General features: G+C 47.7%; 1 protein-coding gene across 1 annotated transcript in view; it reads left to right on the top strand.

Annotated features, from left to right (window-relative positions):
- The window catches only part of tmie (transmembrane inner ear), a 227,916-nt gene that overhangs the window by 137,424 nt on the left and 63,763 nt on the right, over window positions 1-26,729 (top strand). The window contains exon 2 of the mRNA XM_070876533.1: window positions 8,845-8,959. Within this exon, the coding sequence (XP_070732634.1) occupies window positions 8,845-8,959 (115 nt within the window). The remainder of the gene's footprint in view (window positions 1-8,844; window positions 8,960-26,729) is intronic.

Here is a 26,729-nt window from a genome sequence, read left to right as displayed (position 1 = left end):
AATAAGTACTGGTGCATTTTTTTTACCCCATAGACGCACGCCAGAGTCTCTTTTTCAATCATGCTGTAGGCCCTTTCGTCCTTGGACAAAGTCCTGGACGCATAAACGACCGGTTGCAAAATCCCTGATTCGTTAGCCTGTTGTAACACACACCCGACCCTGTATGACGACGCATCGCAAGCTAGCACTAATCGTTTACAAGGGTTATACAGGACAAGCAGTTTGTTTGAACACAACAGATTTCTGGCTTTCTTAAAGGCAGCCTCTTGTGAATTCCCCCATACCCAGTCGTCTCCCTTGTGCAGTAGCACATGTAGGGGTTCTAGCAGGGTGCTTAACCCAGGTAGGAAATTACCGAAATAGTTAAGGAGTCCCAGGAACGACCGCAGCTCCGTCACGTTCTGTGGTCTCGGCGCGTTCTTGATGGCCTCCGTCTTGGCGTCGGTGGGTCTGATGCCGTCTGCTGCGAGTCTCCTTCCTAAGAATTCAAGTCCTGTGCCAGGAAAACACACTTCGAGCGTTTCAATCTGAGCCCCATGCGATCCAACCAACTAAGAACCTGCTCCAGATTCTTCAAGTGCTCCATGGTGTCCCGACCTGTAACCAATATGTCATCCTGGAAAATCCCAGTGCACAGAACCGACTTTAGCAGGCTCTCCATGTTCCGCTGGAAGATAGCCGCGGCCGATCAAATCCCGAACCGGCACCGGTTGTAGATAAACAGACCTTTGTGCGTGTTGATGCAGGTGAGGCCTTTCGAAGACTCCTCCAGCTCCTGCGTCATGTAGGCTGAGGTCAGGTCCAGCTTGGTGAATGTCTTCCCTCCAGCCAGGGTCGCAAATAGGTCATCTGCCTTGGGTAGCGGGTACTGGTCATGCAGCGAAAAACAGTTAATCATTACTTTACAGTCCCCACAAATTCTAACCGTGCCATATTCCTTAAGTACCGGGACAATCAGACTGGCCCAATCATTGAATTCCACTGGCGTGATGATGCCTTCACGTTGCAGCCTGTCCAGCTCAATTTCCACTTTTTCATGCATCATGTACGGTACCGCCCGTGCCTTTGGTGGCTGGGTCACGTACCGGGAACAAAATGGATCTGCACCTTTGCCCCTGAGAAGCTTCCAATGCCTGGCTCGAACAATGTTGGGAACTTGCTCAGAAACTGGGTCCATGAGGCTTCATCGACGGACGAAAGCGCTCGAATTTCATCCCAGTCCCAGCGGATTTTTCCCAGCCAGCTTCTGCCAAACAACGTGGGGCCATCCCCTGGCACAATCCACACTGGGAGTTCATGTACTGCTCCGTCATAGGAGACTTTGACTTCTGCACTGCCAATTACAGGGATTAGTTCCTTGGTGTAAGTCCTTAGTTTGGTGTGAATGGTGCTGAGCTTGGGCCTGTGTACCTTTTTGCCCCACAGCCTGTCGAAGGCCTTTTTACTCATTACGGACTGACTTGCCCCCGTGTCCAGTTCCATAGAAACATAGAAACATAGAAAATAGGTGCAGGAGTAGGCCATTCGGCCCTTCTAACCTGCACCACCATTCAATGAGTTCATGGCTGAACATGCAACTTCAGTACCCCCTTCCTGCTTTCTCGCCATACCCCTTGATCCCCCTAGCAGTAAGGACTTCATCTAACTCCCTTTTAAATATATTTAGTGAATTGGCCTCAACAACTTTCTGTGGTAGAGAATTCCACAGGTTCACCACTCTCTGGGTGAAGAAGTTTCTCCTCATCTTGGTCCTAAATAGCTTACCCCTTATCCTTAGACTGACCCCTGGTTCTGGACTTCCCCAACATTGGGAACATTCTTCCTGCATCTAACCTGTCCAAACCCGTCAGAATTTTAAACGTTCCCCTCTCATTCTTCTGAACTCCAGTGAATACAAGCCCAGTTGATCCAGTCTTTCTTGATAGGTCAGTCCCACCATCCCGGGAATCAGTCTGGTGAACCTTCGCTGCACTCCCTCAATAGCAAGAATGTCCTTCCTCAAGTTAGGAGACCAAAACTGTACACAATACTCCAGGTGTGGCCTCACCAAGGCCCTGTACAACTGTAGCAACACCTCCCTGCCCCTGTACTCAAATCCCCTCGCTATGAAGGCCAACATGCCATTTGCTTTCTTAACCGCCTGCTGTACCTGCATGCCAACCTTCAATGATTGATGTACCATGACACCCAGGTCTCATTGCACCTCCCCTTTTCTTAATCTGTCACCATTCAGATAATAGTCTGTCTCTCTGTTTTTACCACCAAAGTGGATAACCTCACATTTATCCACATTATACTTCATCTGCCATGCATTTGCCCACTCACCTAACCTATCCAAGTCACTCTGCAGCCTCATAGCATCCTCCTCGCAGCTCACACTGCCACCCAACTTAGTGTCATCCGCAAATTTGGAGAGACTACATTTAATCCCCTCGTCTAAATCATTAATGTACAATGTAAACAGCTGGGGCCCCAGCACAGAACCTTGCGGTACCCCACTGGTCACTGCCTGCCATTCTGAAAAGTACCCATTTACTCCTACTCTTTGCTTCCTGTCTGACAACCAGTTCTTAATCCACGTCAGCACACCACCCCCAATCCCATGTGCTTTAACTTTGCACATTAATCTCTTGTGTGGGACCTTGTCGAAAGCCTTCTGAAAGTCCAAATATACCACATCAGCTGGTTCTCCCTTGTCCACTCTACTGGAAACATCCTCAAAAATTTCCAGAAGATTTGTCAAGCATGATTTCCCTTTCACAAATCCATGCCGACTTGGACCTATCATGTCACCTCTTTCCAAATGCGCTGCTATGACATCCTTAATAATTGATTCCATCATTTTACCCACTACTGAGGTCAGGCTGACCGGTCTATAATTCCCGGTTTTCTCTCTCCCTCCTTTTTTAAAAAGTGGGGTTACATTGGCTACCCTCCACTCGATAGGAACTGATCCAGAGTCAATGGAATGTTGGAAAATGACTGTCAATGCATCCGCTATTTCCAAGGTCACCTCCTTAAGTACTCTGGGATGCAGTCCATCAGGCCCTGGGGATTTATCGGCCTTCAATCCCATCAATTTCCCCAACACAATTTCCCGCCTAATAAAGATTTCCCTCAGTTCCTCCTCCTTACAAGACCCTCTGACCCCTTTTATATCCGGAAGGTTGTTTGTGTCCTCCTTAGTGAATACCGAACCAAAGTACTTGTTCAATTGGTCTGCCATTTCTTTGTTCCCCATTATGACTTCCCCTGATTCTGACTGCAGCGGACCTACGTTTGTCTTTACTAACCTTTTTCTCTTTACATATCTATAGAGACTTTTGCAATCCGTCTTAATGTTCCCTGCAAGCTTCTTCACGTACTCCATTTTCCCTGCCCTAATCAAACCCTTTGTCCTCCTCTGCTGAGTTCTAAATTTCTCCCAGTCCCCGGGTTCGCTGCTATTTCTGGCCAATTTGTATGCCACTTCCTTGGCTTTAATACTATCTCTGATTTCCCTTGATAGCCACGGTTGAGCCACCTTCCCTTTTTTATTTTTACGCCAGACAGGAATGTACAATTGTTGTAGTTCATCCATGCGGTCTCTAAATGTCTGCCATTGCCCATCCACTGTCAACCCCTTAAGTATCATTCGCCAATCTATCCTAGCCAATTCATGCCTCATACCTTCAAAGTTACCCTTCTTTAAGTTCTGGACCATGGTCTCTGAATTAACTGTTTCATTCTCCATCCTAATGCAAAATTCCACCATATTATGGTCACTCTTCACCAAGGGGCCTCGCACAACGAGATTGCTAATTAATCCTCTCTCATTACACAACACCCAGTCTAAGATAGCCTCCCCCCTAGTTGGTTCCTCGACATATTGGTCGAGAAAACCATCCCGTATGCACTCTAGGAAATCCTCCTCCACCGTATTGCTTCCAGTTTGGCTAGCCCAATCTATGTGCATATTAAAGTCACCCATGATAAATGCTGCACCTTTATTGCATGCACCCCTAATTTCCTGTTTGATGCCCTCCCCAATGTCACTACTACTGTTTGGAGGTCTGTACACAACTCCCACTAACGTTTTTTGCCCTTTGGTGTTCTGCAGCTCTACCCATATAGATTCCACATCATCCAAGCTAATGTCTTTCCTAACTATTGCGTTAATCTCCTCTTTAACCAGCAATGCTACCCCACCTCCTTTTCCTTTTATTCTATCCTTCCTGAATGTTGAATACCCTTGGATGTTGAGTTCCCAGCCCTGATCATCCTGGAGTCACGTCTCTGTAATCCCAATCATATCATATTTGTTAACATCTATTTGCACAGTTAATTCATCCACCTTATTACGGATACTCCTTGCATTAAGACACAAAGCCTTCAGGCTTGTTTTTTTAACACCCTTTGTCCTTTTAGGATTTTGCTGTACAGTGGCTCTTTTTGTTCTTTTTCTTGGGTTTCTCTGCCCTCCACTTTTCCTCATCTCCTTTCTGTCTTTTGCTTTTGTCTCCTTTTTGTTTCCCTCTGTCTCCCTGCATTGGCTCCCATTCCCCTGCCATATTAGTTTAACTCCTCCCCAACAGCACTAGCAAACACTCCCCCTAGGACATTGGTTCCGGTCCTGCCCAGGTGCAGACCGTCCGGTTTGCACTGGTCCCACCTCCCCAGTACCTGTTCCAATGCCCCAGGAATTTGAATCCCTCCCTGCTGCACCACTGCTCAAGCCACGTATTCATCTGCGCTATCCTACGATTCCTACTCTGACTAGCACGTGGCACTGGTAGCAATCCCAAGATTACTACTTTTGAGGTTCTACTTTTTAATTTAGCTCCTAGCTCCTTAAATTCGTTTCGTAGGACCTCATCCCTTTTTTTACCTATGTCGTTGGTACCAATGTGCACCACGACAACTGGCTGTTGTCCCTCCCTTTTTAGAATGTCCTGCACCCGCTCCGAGACATCCTTGACCCTTGCACCAGGGAGGCAACATATCATCCTGGAGTCTCGTTTGCAGCCGCAGAAACGCCTATCTATTCCCCTCACAATTGAATCCCCTATCACTATCGCTCTCCCACTTTTTTCCTGCCCTCCTGTGCAACAGAGCCAGCTATGGTGCCATGAACTTGGCTGCTGCTGCCCTCCCCTGATGAGTCATCCCCCTCAACAGCACTCAAAGCAGTGTATCTGTTTTGCAGGGGGATGACCACAGGGGACCCCTGCACTACCTTCCTTGCTCTACTCTTCCTGCTGGTTTTCCATTCCCTAGCTGGCTGTGGATCCTTCTCCTGCGGTAAGACCAGCTCGCTACACATGCTACTCACGTCGTTCTCAGCATCGTGGATGCTCCAGAGTGAATCCACCCTCAGCTCCAATTCTGCAACGCGGTGAGTCAGGAGCTGGAGGCGGATACACTTCCCACACACGTAGTCGTCAGGGACACCGGAAGTATCCCTGAGTTCCCACATGGTACAGGAGGAGCATATCACGTGACCGAGCTCCCCTGCCATGACTTAAGCCTTAGATACACTTAAATTGGCAACAACAATGTTAAAAGTTACTGACTAATATAAAAAAGAAAGAAAAAGAAAAGCTACTCACCAATCACCAGCCAATCACTTAGCCCCTTGGCTGTGACGTCACCTTTCTGTTTCTTTCTACTTCTTAGATACTAGAATACCATTCAGTTCAACTTTCAACATTATTGGTGGACATTTCGTAGTGAATGTATGTACCCCGTACACTTCTGCCTCCTCAGTATGAGTCTCCAATTCAGCCTGATCCACAGTGGATCGATCTTCCTCTGCAACGTGGTGGTTTGCAGGGTTTGCAGGGTTTGCAGCTCGCCTGCACATTCGTTGGAGGTGTCCCATTGTTCTGCAACCATTGCACGCATAGTGCTTAAAGCGGCATTGATGGGGCTGATGATCACCTCCGCAGGTGTTAACCGCCTTGCATTAACAGATGATGGCAGATTCCAGGTCAATTACAGCCCCTTGTGTCCAGTGGATGTGGTGCATTTGGATTTCCAGAAGGCATTCGATAAGGTACCACATAAAAGGTTACTGCATAAGATAATAGTCCATGGGGTTGCGAGTAATATATTAGCATGGATAGAGAAAACAGAGAGTCGGGATAAACCGATCACTTTCCGGTTGGCAAACAGTAACAAGTGGGGTGCCACAGGAATCAGTGCTGGGTCCTCAACTATTTACAATCTATATTAATGACTTGGAAGAAGGGACCGAGTGTAATGTAACCAAGTTTGCTGATGATACAAAGATGGGTGGGAAAGCAAATTGTGAAGAGGACACAAAAAATCTGCAAAGGGATATAGGCAGACTAAGTGAGTGGGCAAAAATTTGGCAGATGGAGTATAATGTCGGAAAATGTGAGGTTATCCACTTTGCCTGAAATAATAAAAAAGCAAATTATAATTTAAATGGAGAACAATTGCAAAGTGCTGCAGTACAGAGGGATGTGGGGGTCCTTATGTATGAAACACAAAAAGTTAGTATGACAGGTATAGCAAGTAATCAGGAAGGCAAATGGAATGTTGGTCTTTATTGCAAGGGGAATAGAGTATAAAAGCAGAGAAGTCCTGCTACAGTTGTACAGGGTATTGCTGAGGCCACACCTGGAATATTGAGTGCAGTTTTGGTCTCCGTATTTAAGGAAGGATATACTTGCATTGGAGGCTGTTCAGAGAAGGTTCTCTAGGTTGATTCCGGAGATGAGGGGGTTGACTTATGAAGATAGGTTGAGTAGGTTGGGATTATACTCACTGGAGTTCAGAAGAATGAGATCTTATCGAAATATATAAGATAATGAGAGGGCTCGACAAGTTGGATGCAGAGAGGATATTTCCACTCATAAGGTAAATTAAAACTAGGTGGCATAGTCTCAGAATAAGGGGCCGCCCATTTAAAACTGAGATGAGGAGGAATTTCTTCTTTCAGAGGGTGGTAAAACTATAGAATTCTCTGCCCCAGAGAGCTGTGGAGGCTGGGTCATTGACTATATTTAAGGCGGAGATAGACAGATTTTGGAGTGATAAGGGAATAAAGGGTTATGGGGAGTGGGCAGGGAAGTGGAACTGAGTCCATGATCAGATCAGTCATGATCTTATTGAATGGCGGAACAGGCTCGAGGGGTCAAATGGTCTACTCCCGCTCCTATTTCTTGTGTTCTTATGTTCTTATGTCTGCTTTGCCATTCAATAAGATCATGGCTGATCTTCGACCTCAACTCCACTTTCCCGTCCCATCTCTATATCCCTTGATTCCCTTAGAGTCCAACAATCTATCTATCTCAGCCTTGAATATACTCAACGATTCAGCAGCCACAGCCCTTTGAAGCAGAGAATTCCAAAGATCCTACAAATCTCTGAGTGAAGAAATTCCCCCTCATCTCAGTCTTAAATGGCCCATCCCTTAACCTGGGACTATGCCCCCTCGTTCTAGACTCTCCAGCCAGGGGAAACACCCTCTCAGATCTACCCTGTAAATTCCCCTCATAATCTTTTATGTTTCAAATGAGATCACCTCTCATTCTTCTAAACTCCAGAGTGTATAAGCCCAACCTACTTATTCTCTTCTCATAGGACAACCCTCTCATCCCAAGAATCAATCTAGTGTTGCTTCATTGCACCAGCTCCAATATAAGTATATCCTTCCTTAGATAAGGAGACCAAAACTATGCACACTACTCCAGGTGTGATCTCACCAAAGCCCTGTGCAATTGTAATGAGGCTATCTTGCTCTTGTACTCCAAACCCCTTGCAATAAAGGCCAACATGCCATTTGCCTTCCTAATTACTTTCTGTACCTGCATGCTCTCTATATTTCCTGTACTTGGACACCTACATTTCTCTGAAAACCAATATTTAATAGTTCCTCACTATTTAAAAAATATTCTATTTTCCTATTCTTCCTACCATAGTAAATAACCTCACATTTCCCCACATTTTATTCCATCTACCACCTTATCGCCCACTCACTTAACCTATCTATATTCCTTTGCAGGCTCTTTGTGTCCTCCTCACAGCTTACTTTCCCACCTGGCTTTGTACCGTCAGCAAACCTGGATACATTATTCTCGGTCCCTTCATCTAATATAGATTGTAAATAGCTGAGGCCCCAGCACTGATCCTCGCAGCATCCCACTAGTTACAAACTACCAAATGAAAATGACCCGTTTATCCATAATCTCTGTTTTCTGTCCATTAACCAATCCTCTATCCATGCTAATATTTTACCCCCAACTGCATGAGGCCTTTTCTTGCGTAACAACATTTTATGCGGCACCTTATCGAATGCCTTTGGTTAAATTGTGAAGACAGGTTGCATAAGCTTGGCTTGTATTCATGAGTTTGGATAGTTGAGAGATGATCTAATCAAGGTGTTTCAAATGATAAAGTGATTAATAGTGCAGATATAAAAAAAATATTTCCTTTGGTGGGGGTAAAGCATCATAATCTTGAAATTAGAGCTAAGCTTAATTAGGGAGTGAAATCAGGAAGCACTTTTCACACAAAGTGTAGTAGAAATCTGGAACTCACTCCCCCAAGAGGCTGTGGGTGCTGGGTCAACTGAAATTATCAAGACTTAAATCGATAGATTTTTATTAGGTAATGGTATCGAGGGATATGGAACAAAGGCGAGTAAATGGAGTTGAGGTACAGATCAGCCATCATCTAACAAGAATCGGCTCATTGGGCTGAATAGTCTACTCCCATTCCCATGTTCCCAGAAAATTTGCACTATATAATATTAAGTGAATGCAGTTGTTCTACATAATATGCAATAAAAATATTTAAAAACCTGCAAAAGTGTCAGTGACAATCTTTTTTTCCCAGTCCACTACAGTTCCTCCAACAAAACCGGAGCCTGTGACATCGGAAACTGTGGTTTTCTGGGGACTGCGACTATGGCAGGTGATCGGTGTCTTCTCCATATTCGTCTTGTCCGTGAGTAAGTCATTGCAACCAATTAGTACTTGTTCTTATGGTTACTCCAAAATATAGCCCAGATGATAGTTGTGGCCTGCCCTTCTTTTAGCTACAGGACTTAGTAAATTTCCCACCTATTATGTTGCGATATTAAATGAGGTGGGAGTCAGTATTATTGCCTCGCCATTTCTTGCTCTCCAGAAAAGACAGTGAGAGAATGCTTTGGAAGGCAGTTTTCTTAGCGAGTGAAAAGGTCTGTTAAGATAAGATAACTGAATAGGTATATTGGCCCTATAGATTTTTCTTCTTAATGTATTGGCTTCCAAGACGACTGCTCCATAGATTCGCGATGTATGCTTGAGCTCACTGAGGGGGCAATCACAGCTGTGGACTTGTGTCTCATCACTAGACAGCATGCTGTGTTGGCCATACTTTTCTCCGGAGACAGACATTCTGCACCTGGCGCAGAAGTCCCGCTCCGGAAGCGAAATTGGGGTTACCGCACCTCACCGCAATGTCACACGCTCCACTTCCTTTTGGGGTGGGATCGGGGGTGCAAGCCGGGTGCATCACAGTGTGCTGTATCGCTGATGCGTTTCAAAGTCTCTCCCCTTCCATTAAAGGGAAGGGACGCTGAGAGCTCTACAGACCCAGGGGTGAGGGATGCCGTGGCCACAGCCTGGAATCGAAACGGAGTGCCGGGCTGCATGATTGCGGCCCAGACCCCGTGACAGCGTTGGACAGCGGCCCGACCACTGAGTCAGAGAAAAGAATGTTGACGCGCAGCACAGCGCACCTCCCCTTTAACCTTTATCCTGCAATGGGTGTGCGGCCGGGCAGTCTCGCGAGGCGGTGGACCATTTCCATTGCGTGGTGGGGCATGCGCTACTGCATTCGCGCCGCCGCTAAGTCCCATGTATTTTCACAGGAGTCGGTAGCGCCTCCCACCCACCCCCATCCCCGTTAACACCAGCTCTCTAGTAACACTCTGCTAGAGATTCTGTTCCTGTTCCTGTACCTCCCGGTACTTTGATAGTTAATTGTTTTAATGTTCCATTGTAATCTTCAAAAAAAGTGCATAGAAGATATACCTGGCCTGTACAGCACTCCATCTTTGAAATGATAGCTAAATTGATGGTTTCTTATGTGAAGCTTTGAAGAAGGTAAAGGATCAATGGATTTTATAATACATTGATTAATTTGGTTGGAGACATGCTTGGTAAAAGAAAATTGAAGATGATTGGCTGGATTTGAGGCTTTACTGATTTCGGGGCGGTAATGACGGCGGGGTGGTCCTGATACCGCCTGGAAAAAGTTCACGCCCTCCTTGGCAAACTTCGCCAAAAAATGACGATCCATGATTGGGGGCATTAAATCAGGCGTTACACAACGAATTTTGTGCGCCCGAGCTGAAAATTGCGGCGTCAAAAAAGGTTGCAATTGTGCGCATGCGCAGATGCATTTCAGTTTTCCCAGGCACAGTCGGTACTTTAGGGCACGTGCGCAAGTGACCCGGCCCACCTCTGAGACTTCGGCAGAGGTGGCCCAGCAAGAGGGCAGGCAGTGCACCTGAAGATTCTCCTCGGAGGCTGCTGAGGCTTTAGTGCAGACCGTTGAAAGAGCTGGTCTACACTCCATCTGGTTGGGGGAGGGAGGCTGTTGCCCAGCATTTTCAAGCAGATCTAGTGTGAAATCACATAGGAGTTGTCAGCGGCAGACACAGTGACCAGGAATGGCGCACAATGTCGCAAGAAGTTCAACAACCTCACAAGAGTCATCGGGGTGAGTACCCTTCACATTTATGTAGGCCTGCCATCCTTCCAAGATCAATGTGACACAATGTCAATTACTTGATGGACCTGCCTCTTCTCAGTGTGTTGAAAACCATGATGTTGGTTGTAGAATGCAGCAGAAAGCTGAAGGCTCACTTCTACAGCCATTGCCTCTGCATTCAGGATGCACATAACCTCTTGTACCCTAATCATTGTCAAGTCTCCTTGCACTCCACTCCCACTGCTGATATGCGTTTCATAAACATCACCCTGCGCCGCAATGCTACATGCCTCTCACCTCCTCCCAATCTTTGGCAAGCCTCAGTCAAGAGCCACACAGATTGAAGTGAATACATCTGCACATCCACACAGTGCCAGCTATTGAACTATGGAAGGCATATGTGGCACAGCGGGAGGTGGAGCCTTAATGAACCCTTCTTAGTCTTCTTATTGCAGGCGAAGCTCTCGCACAACAGATACGAGCAGCGACGTACAGGAGGGGGGCATCCAAAGTTTGTGGACCTAACGGATGTTGAACAATGAGTCTCGGCCCTCATGGATACCCCAGTTCGGACAGTGGCCAAGGACGATGCTGAGCCCCCTTCGGGTAGTGAGGGTATGTAAATGGAAACCCGACTGATGTGACTTCATTGACCCCTAATATCAAGTGGCCTCGCCCCTTTACATCGACATGTCCAATGTCATCTTCCTCCTATCACCCTGCCCCCTCCCTTGCTGCTAATCACACGTCTGTTGTTTTCTGCTTGCAGATGATCAGCCACAAGTGCAACACCCTTCTCGGGAGCCATCTACATCTGGCCACGGGGCAGACGAGGAGGGAGGGGATGAAAGTGTTCTCCCTAAACCAGACAGTCCATCAGGCTAGGCTCCCCGGCTGCCGACTACATCTGGGGACGAAGCCGAATTCCCGGGGTTTGAGGACTCTGAGGCTCCTGGCCCCAATGGCCTACAGCAACGTCCAGGTGGAGGGGTAGCTTGGAGGTCAGCTCCCTGGAGGGTGAGTCAGCACAGAGGTCCCATTGAAGAACAAGCAGACGTGGACCTGGACGGTGGCAATGTCCAGGGAGAACACGCAGATGAACCACGAGCTCATGGGTGCAATGGGTAGGATTCCCCAGAGAATAGACAAACTTGCTGAGAGTGTTGCAGAGGCTGCCTCACGCATTGTCCCTGCAACTCAGAACTCCAGTGAGGCCATCCCTGCCCTCTCACAGAGGCAAGTGGCCTCCAGCAGTGACAGTGGCGTGCCAGAGTTTGTGACGAGTGCCATTGATCACGTCACAGTAGCGATCGAATCGCAGGCACAAGTTATACTTCAGCTTGGTGGTGTCATGCGGTCGCTGACTGGTGCCATCCTCTCTGTCTTCCTCATTGTCCAACGGGAAAGTGACGCTGCCGAAGCAGGCCAGCAAGTTGTGGTGACACATCGTGCTCCGGATGCTGAGGCCCAGCCCTGTCTGAGTGTGAGTGGTTCCCAGGAAATGGAAGGTGCTTACCTACCTCAGGATGACAGCATTCCCGCTCACACCACTGGCTCTTCTAACACGCACCTTACGTGGTCCACACCACAGCCATCTGAGACTGCTTCCGCCAATGGTGAGGTGTAGCAGTCCATAGCCCGGCCTTCCAGGGCCAGAGCTGGTCTAGGGCGTCGTCATATACCGTCTGCCCCCTTAACACAGCAGCGCTGCAGCCTTGCTGGAGGCACTGAGGCCTCATTGAGGAGGAGCAGCAGTGATGGGAGGGGGATGAAGGGAATGGGGGGGCAGGGAGAAACGTCAGAGCAAGTCCGATTAAGGGGTGGCACAACCTTGTGCAGATGCATTGCTAGATAATGAAGATAGTTGTTTTTGAGACAGGAACTTGTTGTTCACTGACACAGCAGAACACTTTATTGTTTTGTTGGCGTTTGTTGGTTTATTGTATTGTTTGGTGTTGTTGGGGGGGCTTATTGTCTGTACTTGTTTGATAAAAATGTCACTTTGACTCTTTGCCATTGGTATCATATGTATCATTCCAAAGCTCAGCATAGATGTGCATTTATGGTGCACATAACATGGCCGGTATTAGATGCATCTCTCAGCTTCCTCCATTCAAACATTATGAGCTGCCAACTGCGGCTCTTGCTCCGATAGCATCTCCACGCTGTCTTCCCCATTGATGTGATGGCTGTGCAATCGGGGCCTCGCCAGGCTCCTTTTCATCACCTCCTCCTCCTGAGGTGGGCATGCAATCCCCACTGGCAATGCCTGGCACCTCATAATAGCCAAGTTGTGTTGCATGCAGCACACCACAATGAATTCGGAGACCCATTGAGAGGAGTATTGAAGGCTACCTCCAGAGTGGTCCAGGCATTGGAAACACTGCTTGAGCACCCCAATTGTCTGTTCGATGATGTTCCGCGTGGCTCTCATTGGAGCGCTGCTCGCATCTGTGGTGGTGTTGCGGAGGTGGGGACATGAGCCAGGTGGCTAGGCCGTATCCTTTGTCTCCGACTAGCCAGCTGTGCTCTTCCCTTTGTTGCTGAAACATTCGTGAGACACTGCTCTCACGTAAGATGAAAGCATCATGTGTGCTCCTTGGATAGCGGGTATTAACTGCGAGGATGTGCTGTATTTGTGGTCACACACTAGCTGGACGTTTAGGGAGTGGTATCCCTTTCAGTTTCTGAATAACTCTACATTGTTGAATGGTGCTCACAAAGCCACGTTTGTGCAGTCAATGGCTCCTTGAACCCTCGGGAAACCTGCAATTCTGCCAAACCCATATGCCTGCTCATTCTGGCTCTTCCTGCTAATTTGGAACTTTATGAAATACATTCTGCGGGCTTACAGAGCCTTTGTAACATGCTGAATGCAGCAATGTGTAGCGTATTAAGAGATGCTGCATATATCTCCTGCTGCTGCCTGGTAGGAGTATGAGGCATAGAAAGCAAGTTCCACAGTCACCTTCACTGCGACAGGTGCTGGTAGGCTGTCGGTCTGCCTGAAGGAGCTGGAATATCTGTCAGCGCTTCCTTCTCACACACTGCTCCTCAGAGAGCTGGAGATATGAGCGTTGGTGCCTGTCAGCCCATGGGGGATAAGCTCTCCTCCCCAGAAGTCTTCGGCCTCTCCTCATCCGACATGGCCAGCAGCCCTTCTTCTAGCTTGATGCCGCCTGGCAATAGCATGCAGCATAATACGCTGGTGAACTAGTAATGTCCCATTAAATTCTCTCATTGACCTTGTAAGGACACTGTAATGGCAGATAAAACTGCTATTTGCAAGTTGGAGCTTCACGCAGCGTGCTGTGCGCATGCGTTGCAGTCAAAGTGACCTGAGATGTGAGATCCTCCTCCCTCTATTTAAAACCACCACCAATACTGCCTGCTGCACCCTGGGAACACCTGTTTTTTCAGCTGTTTCCTGGAGTGGGCGTTTAATGAGGTGTTAGGGCAAAAATTTGCATCCAGGGCGCTAGCGGAACGTTGCACGACGATTGACGTCACGATCTCAGTGAAACTAGAGGGCGGGGCGGTAAGTTTGCGTCACCGCAAACCACGAGCCAAATTTGCCGGCTGGGCAGTAAAAGCTGGACACCCGGCGTTACGCATAGAAACACCATTTACTGTCCCTCCGGAGCGCAAACTGAGGCGCAACCGAGCCGAAAATCGAGCCCTAAAAATGTTTAAAATACTATGATGCAGCAGTGAGTGATGTTTAACAAGAATCTGTTACTGATCGCTGTGCAAACACTATTCATAGAATTCTCATTTTTATACAGCAATTTATCACACCTCTCAGAAACATCTTTAAGAACTTCACGTGCAAAGAATAACATTAAAGTGCAGTGATTGGTATTATAATGCGATTAGCTGATGAATTTTAAATGTGTATAAATGAATGATACTGCATTTTGAAAACACAAAACATGTGCACAGAATAAGGATGCCATCAAAAAACGTTGTGATCCCTGACCATTAAAATGACCAATGCGAGAACTGAAAGTCAATATGAATTGCTGTCAATATGCCAAATAAAATATAAGAATGCACCCCCATGCTTTGGGTTAAAAGAAAAAAAGGAACATTCATTGATTTAGCATGTTCAACCAAGGTCCTGTCTGCACTTTCAGGGAGACATAAAAGAGCCCGAGGTACTATTTTGAAGAAAAACAGGGGGACTTCTTCTGGTATCCTGGATAACATCACTAAGAACATAAGAACATAAGAATTAGGAGCTGGGGTAGGCCATGCGGTCTCTCGAGCCTGCTCTGCTATTCAATAAGATCATGGCTGACATTGCTACAGGAGTTCCTCAGAGCAGTGTCCTAGGCCCAATCATCTGCAGCTACTTCATCAATGACCTTCCCTCCAACATAAGGTCAGAAGTGGGGATGTTTGCCGATGATTGCACAGTGTTCAGTTCCATTCGCAATTCCCCAGATAATGAAGCCGTCCATTCCTGCAAGACCTGGACAACATTCAGGTTTGGACTGATAAGTGGCAAGTAACATTTGCTCCACACAAGTACCAGGCAAGGATTATCTCCATTAGGCGAGTGTCTAACCACTGCCCCTTGATATTGAACGGCATTACCATCACCAAATCCCCCACCATCAACATCCTAGGGGTCACCATTGATCAGAAACTTAACTGGACCAGCCACATAAATAATGTAGTTACAAGAGCGGGTCAGAGGCTGGGTATTCTGTGGCAAGTGTCTCACTTCCTGACGCCCTAAAGCCTTTCCACCATCTACAAGGCAAAGTCAAGCATGTGATGGAATACTCTCCACTTGCCTGAATGAGTGCAGCTCCAACAACACTCAAGAAGCTCAACACCATCCAGGACAAAGCAGCCCACTTGATCGGCACCCCATCCACCACATTAAACATTCATTCCCTCCACCACCGGTGCACCATGGCTGCAGTGTGTACTGTGCAGTTTGCAGGCACTCAATAATGACTCCACGAGGTAAGGTATTGCACTTGAACTGTTGTGACCTTAGTCCATTTATTGCAGCTCCTAAATGAGATTACAGTAAGATGGGCTCCATTTTATACCTGGTTACCTGTGGTGTGCAGGTGACCACTAGGCCTCCATCTGTTGCACCCTCTGGTGGTACAGGCATATTGAATACAGTGTAGAGATACATTCATTGGTCTTATGTAACTGTACATTGAGTGTACAGGGTATATACATACACAACATCACTCCCCCCTAAGTCTTGTGCCACTAGCCTTTGCACTGGGTGATCTGACCCTTGACTTGAGTGCCCAAAGCCCTTGCACTTTGTCTGAGCTTGGGAATGGCTCTCTCTCTGTAGACTCCCAAGTCCGTATTGCCACACCATTGGGAAATGGTCAGCAGTGGATGATTGGAGGTTGAAGTGGGGTTTTGAGTGGGTTCTGGGTGTGATCCATGTCTCCATGGCTACATACCCCCATTTCCATGCCCCTCATACATAGACCATGTGTGTGGCTCGACAGTTGCATTTACATGCATGTACTAAAAATAGGATTGGTTACATGACTGTTTGGGTTTAGCAGTAGTGGAACAAGTACATTTTACAGGTAAGGTACATACGTGGTATTACAGTCTTGCCCCTGGGGTGCCCTTCAAAGGTAGTGGGAGCCTGGTCATCCCAGGTCCCATCAGGAGGGTTGGAGCATGCTGGCCTCTTGCTCCTGGTGCTGGCCCTGGTGGCCTGAGAGGTAGGGCCGATCTGGGGCAGAATGCCAGCAGTGGTGCCTGTGCTGTCTGCTGATCGCTGGCTCTGCAGTGGGTAAGCTCCCACTGTGTGTGGCCACACTCCCTGGGGCATCACCTTGATCCTGGAGGCGCAGGCTACATGATTGGGTAGCCTGCTGGACCTGGGTGGTTCAAACAGGAGATTGCCCTTGGTTTTGTCGGCGTGCATCTTGAACCCGGCATCACACATTATCCCATCGTTTACATTCATAATACATTGGCTCCAATCGCTCTCAGGTACGAGTTCACATTTGTCAATTACATCGTTACTATCAATTACATATTTTGCCTGTATATTACCAGCATCGCTGTACAATGTTACATTTAGATACTTGTGTTCATCAATTACACCTTTTCCACGTATCCTACCGACATCGCTGTTCAACGGTACAGTTAAATACTTGCATGTGTTAATTACATGTCTCACATTAGTATCACCAGCATCGCTGTACAAAAAGTGGAACTGTACTTTTAATTGTTCTGGGTTGCTGGTCTCCTTTAAGAGGGCCTTGCAATCTTTACCCCAATCCGGTTCACTGCTCGGCATCACGTGTTGCTCCCTCAACGCTGCCCCACATGGTCTGGTCGCGGCCATCTTGATTTCAGGCACTTTGCCTCGTGGTGTGGGCACCATCTTTTCACTCTCCTCGAGGTAGGCTGAGGAGAACCTTCTCTCCCCAGGTTCTGCCACTGAAACCGGGGAAATACCTTCTGCATCGATCTTCTCCCTCCTGAGTCCTGCCACGACCCGGAAGGTGTGTTCTGTCCATTCGGGTTGGATTATCTCGCCGTTGGGTAGTGCAGTCTGTGTCGTTGCCGCGCAGTCGATCTGGACGGTAGGATCTTCAGGTGCTGCGATGGATCCAAATTGGGGGCCACCTAGGACGTCGGTCGCCGGGGCCTGGAGGCTTTCCCAGGTCCAACAGATTTGGATTTGCTTCGTCCAACTTCTTCCTCGTAGCGTTGGACCATCACCAGCAACGATCCACAAAGGTAGCTTGTGCATCGCGCCGCCATAGGACACCTGGACATCCAACGACTGGGATGGTGTCGTTTGTGTAAGTGAGCAGCTTCGCCTGGATTGGTAGCATTTTAGGTTGTTCGATACGGTTGTCCCAGAGTTTCTCAAAGGCCGCCTAGTTCATCAGCGATTGGCTCGCCCCTGTGTCGACCTCCATCGAGACTGGGACACCGTTGATTTCAACTTCTATCTTCAACGGCGAACTCTCGGTGGAGCAGGTAAACACTCCGTACACCTCTTCCTGGGGCTGAGCTGCCTCCTGGACTCTCTCTTCGTCTTCATCAGCGCTGGAGCCCGGGTGATTGGCCAACTCTTCAGCGACTCGGTGAGTAAAATTTCTCTTACACATTTGCTGTAGATGGCCTTTAGTGTTACAGCCTTTGCAAATATAGTCTCTGTATCTGCATTGGTGGGCTCTGTGATTTCCTCCATAGCGCCAGCATGGGGCTGGCCGGTAGGCCCCCTGCGGCAGACTCAGGGTTGCGGGGCTTGGGATCACAGTCTTGCCTCTGAAAGGCACCATTCGGTTCACTGTACTTGCCGTGTTGGTTGAGTCATCATCCTTCTGGAATCGCAGACCGAGGCCATGAACGCTTGGCTCACGTTAATTGCTTTCTGTAGGGTGACGTTGGTGTCTGCAGAGAGCAGCCTGTGGAGGAGGCCTTCGTGGCCGATTCCAATAACAATGATGTCCCTCAGTGCTTCGGTGAGGTGGTTGCCAAAATCACACGGTGCAGCCAATCGTCTCAGGTCGGCAGCATATTTTGCAATTCGGGCCGCCGGTAGAACCGGTGTCTGGCTGTTAGGATGCTCTCTTTTGGCTTAAGCTGTTCCTGTATCAGGGTTACGAGCTCCGCGAATGTTTTCGTTGTCATCTTTTCTGGGGCTAGCAAGTCTCTGACAAGGCCATGAACTGTGGGCCCACAACTGCTGAGCAGGATGGCTCGGCCCTTATCAGCCAACGAGGTCGGTGTGTTTCCAGCCAGGTCGTTCGCAACGTAGTGTTCTAGCCTTTCCACAAAGGCATCCCAATCTTCCCCATCAGTGAATTGTTGAAAGTTGCCACGGTTAGCCATTTTTCGCGTGGAATTCGTATTCTCGTCGCCAATTGTGGTGTTTGCAAGCACCCTAGTAAGGACTCCGCGAGGCAAGGTATTGCACTTGAACTGTTGTGACCTTAATCCATTTATTGTAGCTCCTGAATGAGGTTACAGTAAGGTGGGCTCCCTTTTATACCTGGTTACCTGCGGTGTACATGTGACCCCTAGGTCTCCACCAGTTGCACCCTCTGGTGGTACAGGCATATTGCATACAGTGTAGAGATACATTCATTGGTCTTATGTAACTGTACATTGATTGTACAGGGTATATACATACACAATATGTACCATCTACAAGATTCGCTGCAGCAACTCACCAAGATGTCTTCGACAGCACCTCCTAAACCTGCAGTTTCTACCACCTAGGACAAAGGCAACAGGCGCATGGGAACACCATCACCTGCAAGTTCCCCTTCAAGTTACACACCATCCTGATTTGGAAATATATCGTTGTTCCTTCATCGTCACTGGGTCAAAATCCTGGAACTCCCTAACAGCACTGCGGGAGTACCTTCACAACACGGACTGTAGCGGATCAAGAAGGTGGCTCACCACCAGCTCTCAAGGGCAATTAGGGATGGGCAATAAATGCTGGCTTTGCCAGTGAGCCCACATCCCAGGAACGAATAAAAAAAAAATCTTCGACCTCACCTCCACTTCCTGCCTGATCTCCATATCCATTGATTTCCCTGAGAGTCAAAAAAATCTATCTATTTCAGCCTTGAATATACACAACGTTTCATCATCTAGGGCAGAGAATTCCAAAGATTCACACCCTCAGTCTCAGTCTTAAATAGCCAATCTTTTATCCTGAGACTATGCCCCCTAGTTCTAGACTCTCCAGCCAGGGGAAACAACCTCTCAGAATCTACCCTGTCAATCCCTCTCAGAATCTTTTTTGCTTGAATGAAATCACCTCTCATTCTTCTAAACTCCAGAGAGTATAAGCCCAATCCACTCAGTCTCTCCTTATAGGACAACCCTCTCATTCTGGGACTTAATCTAGTGATGCTTTGTTGCACCATCTCTAAGGCATGTATATCCTTCCTCAGATAAGGAGACCAAAACTGTGCACTGTACTCCAGGTCACATCGACCTGAAACATTAACTGTGATTCTCTCGCCACAGATGCTGCCTGACCAGCTGATTATTTGCAGCATTTTCTCTTTTTATTTCAGATTTCCAGCATCCACTGTATTTTGCTTTTGTTTGTTTTGTATGCAACACTATGTAACCAGCATTCTACCACCATCAGAGGGTGCATCTATTGGAGTCCCAAGGGATCCCAGCATCCTTTGGGAGCACTGTATCTAAGCAGGCCTCCCATTCTGTACCAGTACTCTGGAGTTAGAATAAAGAGACTAAGGTCACACTCACGTCTACAGTACTCAGTCACATTAGTTTATTTGAGACATAACAACTGGCGATGAGATAACGAACAATCACGCGAAAATGCAGAGAACTGTTGGTATCCTGGAGAAATTCTCAGAAGGGGATGATAGGAAGGCCTTTGTGGAGTGACTTGACAGATACTTCATGGCCAACGAGCTGGAAAGTAGTGTGAACGCTGCCAAATGAAGGACAATCCTCCTCACTGTCTGCGGGGCAACAACCTATGGCCTCATGAAGAATCTTCTTGCTCCGGTGAAACCAACAACCAAATCGTATGAAGAACTGTGTACGCTGGTCCGGGAGCACCTAACTCCGAAGGAAAGCGTTCCGATGGCAAGGTATTGAATTTACACATGTCAACGGTCTGAAGGCCAGGAAGTGACAAGCTACGTCGCCGAATTAAGGCGCCTTGCAGGATATTGCGAATTCAATGGATTTCTGGAGCAAATCCTAAGAGACTTCTTTGTGCTTGGCACTGGCCATGAGGTTATCCTTAGCAAACTATTGACTGTTGAAACACCAAACCTGAGCAAAGCCATAACGATAGCCCAGGCATTTATGTCCACCAGCGATAACACCAAACAAATTTCGCAGCATAAATATGTTTCGGCAAGTACTGTACACAAAGTAACGTCGTTTTCAGGCAGGAATGCAGATGGCAGAATGTACACGCCTGCAGCTGCATGACCTCAGATGAATCAGAGTCTGCCATAAAGCGTTAATGCGAGGCAATTGACATCTTGTTGGCGCTGCGGAGGTGATCATCGAGGCCATCAATGCTGCTTCAAACACTATGCGTGCAAAGGCTGTGGAACAATGGGACACCTCCAGCGAATGTGCAGATGAGCTGCAAACCCTACAAACCACCATGTTGCAGAGGAAGATCGATCCATGGCGGATCAAACTGAAGTAAAGACTCGAATGGAGTGGAGGGTAGCCAATGTAACCCCACTTTTTAAAAAAGGAGGGAGAGAGAAAACAGGGAATTACAGACCGGTCAGCCTGACATCGGTAGTGGGTAAAATGATGGAATCAATTATTAAGGATGTCATAGCAGTGCATTTGGAAAGAGGTAATATGATAGGTCCAAGTCAGCATGGATTTGTGAAAGGGAAATCATGCTTGACAAATCTTCTGGAATTTTTTGAGGATGTTTCCAGTAGAGTGGACAAGGAAAAACCAGTTGATGTGGTATATTTGGACTTTCAGAAGGCTTTCGACAAGGTCCCACACAAGAGATTAATGTGCAAAGTTAAAGCACATGGGATTGGGGATAGTGTGCTGACATGGATTGAGAACTGGTTGTCAGACAGGAAGCAAAGAGTAGGAGTAAATGGGGACTTTTCAGAATGGCAGGCAGTGACTAGTGGGGTACCGCAAGGTTCTGTGCTGGGGCCCCAGCTGTTTACACTGTACATTAATTATTTAGACGAGGGGATTAAATGTAGTATCTCCAAATTTGCGGATGATACTAAGTTGGGTGGCAGTGTGAGCTGCAAGGAGGATTCTATGAGGCTGCAGAGCGACTTGGATAGGTTAGGTGAGTGGGCAAATGCATGGCAGATGAAGTATAATGTGGATAAATGTGAGGTAATCCACTTTGGTGGTAAAAACAGAGAGACAGACTATTATCTGAATGGTGACAGATTAGGAAAAGGGGAGGTGCAAAGAGACCTGGGTGTCATGGTACATCAGTCATTGAAGGTTGGCATGCAGGTACAGCAGGCGGTTAAGAAAGCAAATGGCATGTTGGCCTTCATAGCGAGGGGATTTGAGTACAAGGGCAGGGAGGTGTTGCTACAATTGTACAGGGCCTTGGTGAGGCCACACCTGGAGTATTGTGTACAGTTTTGGTCTCCTAACCTGAGGAAGGACATTCTTGCTATTGAGGGAGTGCAGCGAAGGTTCACCAGACTGATTCCCGGGATGGCGGGACTGACCTATCAAGAAAGACTGGATCAACTGGGCTTGTATTCACTGGAGTTTAGAAGAATGAGAGGGGACCTCATAGAAACGTTTAAAATTCTGACGGGGTTAGACAGGTTAGATGCAGGAAGAATGTTCCCAATGTTGGGGAAATCCAGAACCAGGGGACACAGTCTAAGGATAAGGGGGAAGCCATTTAGGACCGAGATGAGGAGGAATTTCTTCACCCAGAGAGTGGTGAACCTGTGGAATTCTCTACCACAGAAAGTTGTTGAGGCCAATTCACTAAATATATTCAAAAAGGAGTTAGATGAAGTCCTCACTACTAGGGGAATCAAGGGGTATGGTGAGAAAGCAGGAATGGGGTACTGAAGTTGCATGTTCAGCCATGAACTCATTGAATGGCGGTGCAGGCTAGAAGGGCCGAATGGCCTACTCCTGCACCTATTTTGTATGTTTCTATGTTTCTATGAACCGAGGAGGCAGAAGTGTATGGGGTACACACCTTCACCACGAAATGTCCACCGATCATGTTAAAAGTTGAACTGAACGGAATTCCAGTATCTATGGAATTGGACACAGGTGCGAGTCAGTCCATCATGAGCAAAAAGGCCGTCGACAGGCTGTGGTGCAACAAGGCACAAAGGCCCAAGCTGAGCCCTATTCATACCAAGCTGAGAACTTACACTAAAGAGCTGATCCCCGTAATTGGCAGCGCAGCAGTAAAAGTCTCCTATGATGGAGCAGTGCACATACTACTACAATGGATTGTACCAGGAGATGGCCCCACACTGTTCGTCAGAAGCTGGCTGGGAAAAATCCACTGGAGCTGGAACGACATCTGAGGGCTTTTGTCCGTCGACAAACATGTGTCCAGGTCCTGAGTAAGTTTTCATCGTTGTTTGAGCCAGGCATCGGAAATTTCTAGGGGGCGTAGGTGCAGATCCACTTGATTCCCGGTACAAGACCCATCCACTACAAGGCACGTGCGGTGCCATATATGATGTGAGAGAAAGTGGAGATCGAGCTAGACAGGCTGCAACGAGAGGGCATCATCGCACTGGTGGAGTTCAATGAGTGGGCCAGTCCGATTGTTCCCGTTCTCAAGGGCGATGGCACGGTCAGAATTTGTGGGGACTATAAAGTAACGATTAACCGTTTTTCGCTGCAGGACCAGTACCCGCTACCCAAGGCAGAAGCTGGCAAGAGGAAAGACGTTCACCAAGTTGGACCTGACCTCGGCCTATATGATGCAGGAGCTGGCGGAATCTTCAAAAGACTTCACCTGCATCATCATGCACAAAGGTCTGTTCATCTCCAATAGATGCTCGTTTGGGATTCAATCGGCCATGGCAATTTTTCAAAGAACATGGAGAGACTGCTAAAATCGGTTCCGCACCGTAGTTTTCCAGGACAACATATTGATCACAGGTCGGGATACCATCGAACACTTGCAGAACCTGGAAGAGGTTCTAAGTTGGCTAGATTGTGTGGGACTCAGGTTGAAATGCTCGATGTGTGTTTTCCTGGTGCCAGAGGTCAAATTCTTAGGGAGAAGAATCGCAGCAGATGGCATCAGACCCACCAACGGAGGCCATCAAGAACGCGCCGAGACCACAGAACTGTTATATATGTAAAATTGCATATACCTTGTACAGCCACCAGAGGGCTCATCCGCTGGAGTCCCAAGGGATCCCACAAACCCTTGGAAGCACAGGTACTTAAGGAGGCCTCATAGGCTGGAGAGGCACTCTGGAGACCTGCAATAAAAGACTAAGGTCACACTTTACTTTGAGCTCACAATATCCAGTCAGACTCTTTATTCATACATAACAACTGGCGACAAGATACAGATGACGAACCCAACGATACAGAGAACAGTGGGCATCCTGGAGAAATTCTCGGAGCGAGATGATTGGGAAACCTTTGTGCAGTGACTCGACCAATACTTCGTGGCCAACAAGCTGGAAGGAGAAGCAAACGTTGCCAAACAAAGGGTGATTCTCCTCACCGTCTGCGGGGCACCAACGTATGGCCTCATGAAAAATCTGCTTGCTCCAGCGAAAACCACAGAGCAATCGTTTGATGATTTGTGCACACTGATCCGGGTGCACCTGAACCCAAAGGAAAGCGTTCTGATGGCGAGGTACTGGTTCTACACCTACAAAATGTCTGAAGGCCAGGAAGTGGTGAGTTATGTCACTGAGCTAAGACGCCTTGCAGGACATTGTGAATTTGAAGGACATTTGGAGCACATGCTCAGAGACTTTTTCGTACTTGGCATTGGCCATGAAATGATACTTCGCAAACTTTTGACTGTAGAGACTCCAATCTTGAGTGAGGCCATAGCGATAGCTCAGGCGTTCATTGCCACCAGTGACAACACTAAGCAAATCTCTCAGCACACGAGTGCTGCTACAAGTACTGTGAACAAAGTACTGTTGTTTTCAAATCGCAACATACAAGGCAGGCCCCACATGCTGCAGCTGCATGTCCGCCGATGTCTCAGAGTCCACCATCAAGGGTGATGAATGCAAAGCATTTAACATGTTGTTGGTGCTGCGGGGGTGATTATCATTTCCATTCATGCTTCTTCAAAGGGTACGTTTGCAAGGGCTGTGGGAAAATGGGACACCTCCAACGTATGTGCAGGCAAGCTGCAAACCCTGCTAATCCTGCAAACCACCAGGTTGCAGAGGAGAACAGATCCAAGGTGGATCACGATGAATCAGAGCCTCAGACCGAGGAGGCAGAGATATATGGGGTACACACATTTACCACAAAGTGTCCCCCGATAATGCTGAAGGTTGAATTAAATGGACTTCCAGTGTCCCAGTGGAAATGCAGGAAGAGATAAAGCCGTACCAGCAGCGCAAAAATGAAGTGTCGATAGATGCAGACTGCCTTCTGTGGGGCAATCGAGTAGTGGTCCCCAAGAAGGGCAGAGACACTTTCATCCGTGACCTCCACAGTACCCACCCAGGCATCGTAATGATGAAAGCGATAGCCAGATCCCACGTGTGGTGGCCTGGTATCAATGTAACTTAGAATCCTGTGTGCACAGATACAACACATGCTCGCAATTAAGCAATGCATGCAGGGAGGCGCTACTAAGTTTATGGCCTTGGCCCTCCAAACCATGGTCCAGAGTCCATGTCGACTATGCAGGCCGTTTTTGGGTAAAATGTTCCTTGTGGTTGTAGTTGCGTACTCCAAACAGATTGAATGTGAGTTAATATCGACAAGCATGTCCGCTGCCACCACTGAAAGCCTGCGGGCCAATTTGCCATGCACGGACTACCTGATGTCCTTGTGAGCGACAACGGGCCATGTTTTACCAGTGCTGAGTTCAAAGAGTTCATGATTCGTAACGGGATCAAACATGTTACACCTGCCCCATTCAAACCAGCATCAAATGGTCAGGCAGATAGAGCAGTGCAAACTATCAAGCAGGGCTTGAAGAGGGTAACTGAAGGCTCCCTGCAGACTTGCCTATCCCGAGTCCTGCTTGGCTACCGCATGAGACCACACTCACTCACTGGGATTCCACCTGCTGAACTACTCATGAAAAGGGCACTTAAGACAAGGCTCTCGTTAGTTCACCCTGATCTACATGAACAGGTAGAGAGCAGGCGGCTTCAACAAAGTACATATCATGATAGCACAAATGTGTCACGCGAAATTGAAATCAATTATCCTGTATTTGTATTGAATTATGGACAAGGGGCCAAGTGGCTTCCCGGCACTATCGTGGCCAAAGAGGGGAGCAGGATGTTTCAGGTCAAACTTTCAAATGGACTCATTCACCGGGAACACTTGGACCAAACCAAATTCAGATTCATGGACTATCCTGAGCAACCCACCTTGGACCCTACCTTCTTTGACCCCCCAACACACACACCAGTGGCAACCGACACCGCAGTTGGCCACGAAGCAGAACCCATCAGCCGCAGCAGCCCAGCAGGACTCATTACACCAGGCAGCCCAGCAAGGCCAGCTGCACAGCAGCCCAGCGAGGGCCCAACAAACGATTCACCAAAACCAGCATTTGCACCGAGACGATCAACCAGGGAAAAAAAGGCCCAGAGATTGACACACCTTGTAAACAGTTACACTGTTGACTTTGGGGGGAATGTTGTTAGCTATGTAAACTTATATATACCTTGTACAGCCACCAGAGGACTCATCCCTTGGAGTCCCAAAAGATCCCACAATCCCTTGGGAGCACAGGTACTTAAGGAGGCCTCACAGGCTGGAGAGGCACTCTTGAGACCTGCAATAAAAGACTAAGGTCACACTTTACTTTGAGCTCACAGTATCCAGTCAGACTCTTTATTCATACATAACAGCGATGGAGCTGCAGTTGTTCCTGGGACTCCTCAATTATTTTGGTAATTTCCAATCTGGGTTAAGCACCTTGCTAGATCCTCTACACGTGTTGCTACACAAGGGAGATGACTGGGTAGGGGGGAAATCACAAGTGACAACTTTTGAGAAAGGCCGAAATCTGTTATGTTCCAACAAACTGCTTGTTCTGTATGATCCTTGTAAACGTTTAGTGCTAGCTTCCGATGCGTCTTCATACAGGGTCGGGTGTGCGTTACAACAAGCAAATGAATCGGGAACATTGCAACTGGTCATTTATGCATCCAGGAGCTTGTCCAAGGCCGAAAGGGCCTACAGCATGATTGAAAAAGAAGCTCTAGCATGCGTTTACGGGGTAAAAAAAATGCATAAGTATCTGTTTGGGCTTAAGTTTGTGTTAGAAACTGACCATAAGCCACTCATATTGCTATGCTCAGAAAGCAAAGGTATCAATACCAATG

The sequence above is a fragment of the Pristiophorus japonicus genome, chromosome 1 (assembly GCF_044704955.1).
Source record: "Pristiophorus japonicus isolate sPriJap1 chromosome 1, sPriJap1.hap1, whole genome shotgun sequence".
Lineage (NCBI taxonomy): Eukaryota > Metazoa > Chordata > Chondrichthyes > Pristiophoridae > Pristiophorus > Pristiophorus japonicus.
This window is presented reverse-complemented; position numbering and strand designations above follow the sequence as displayed.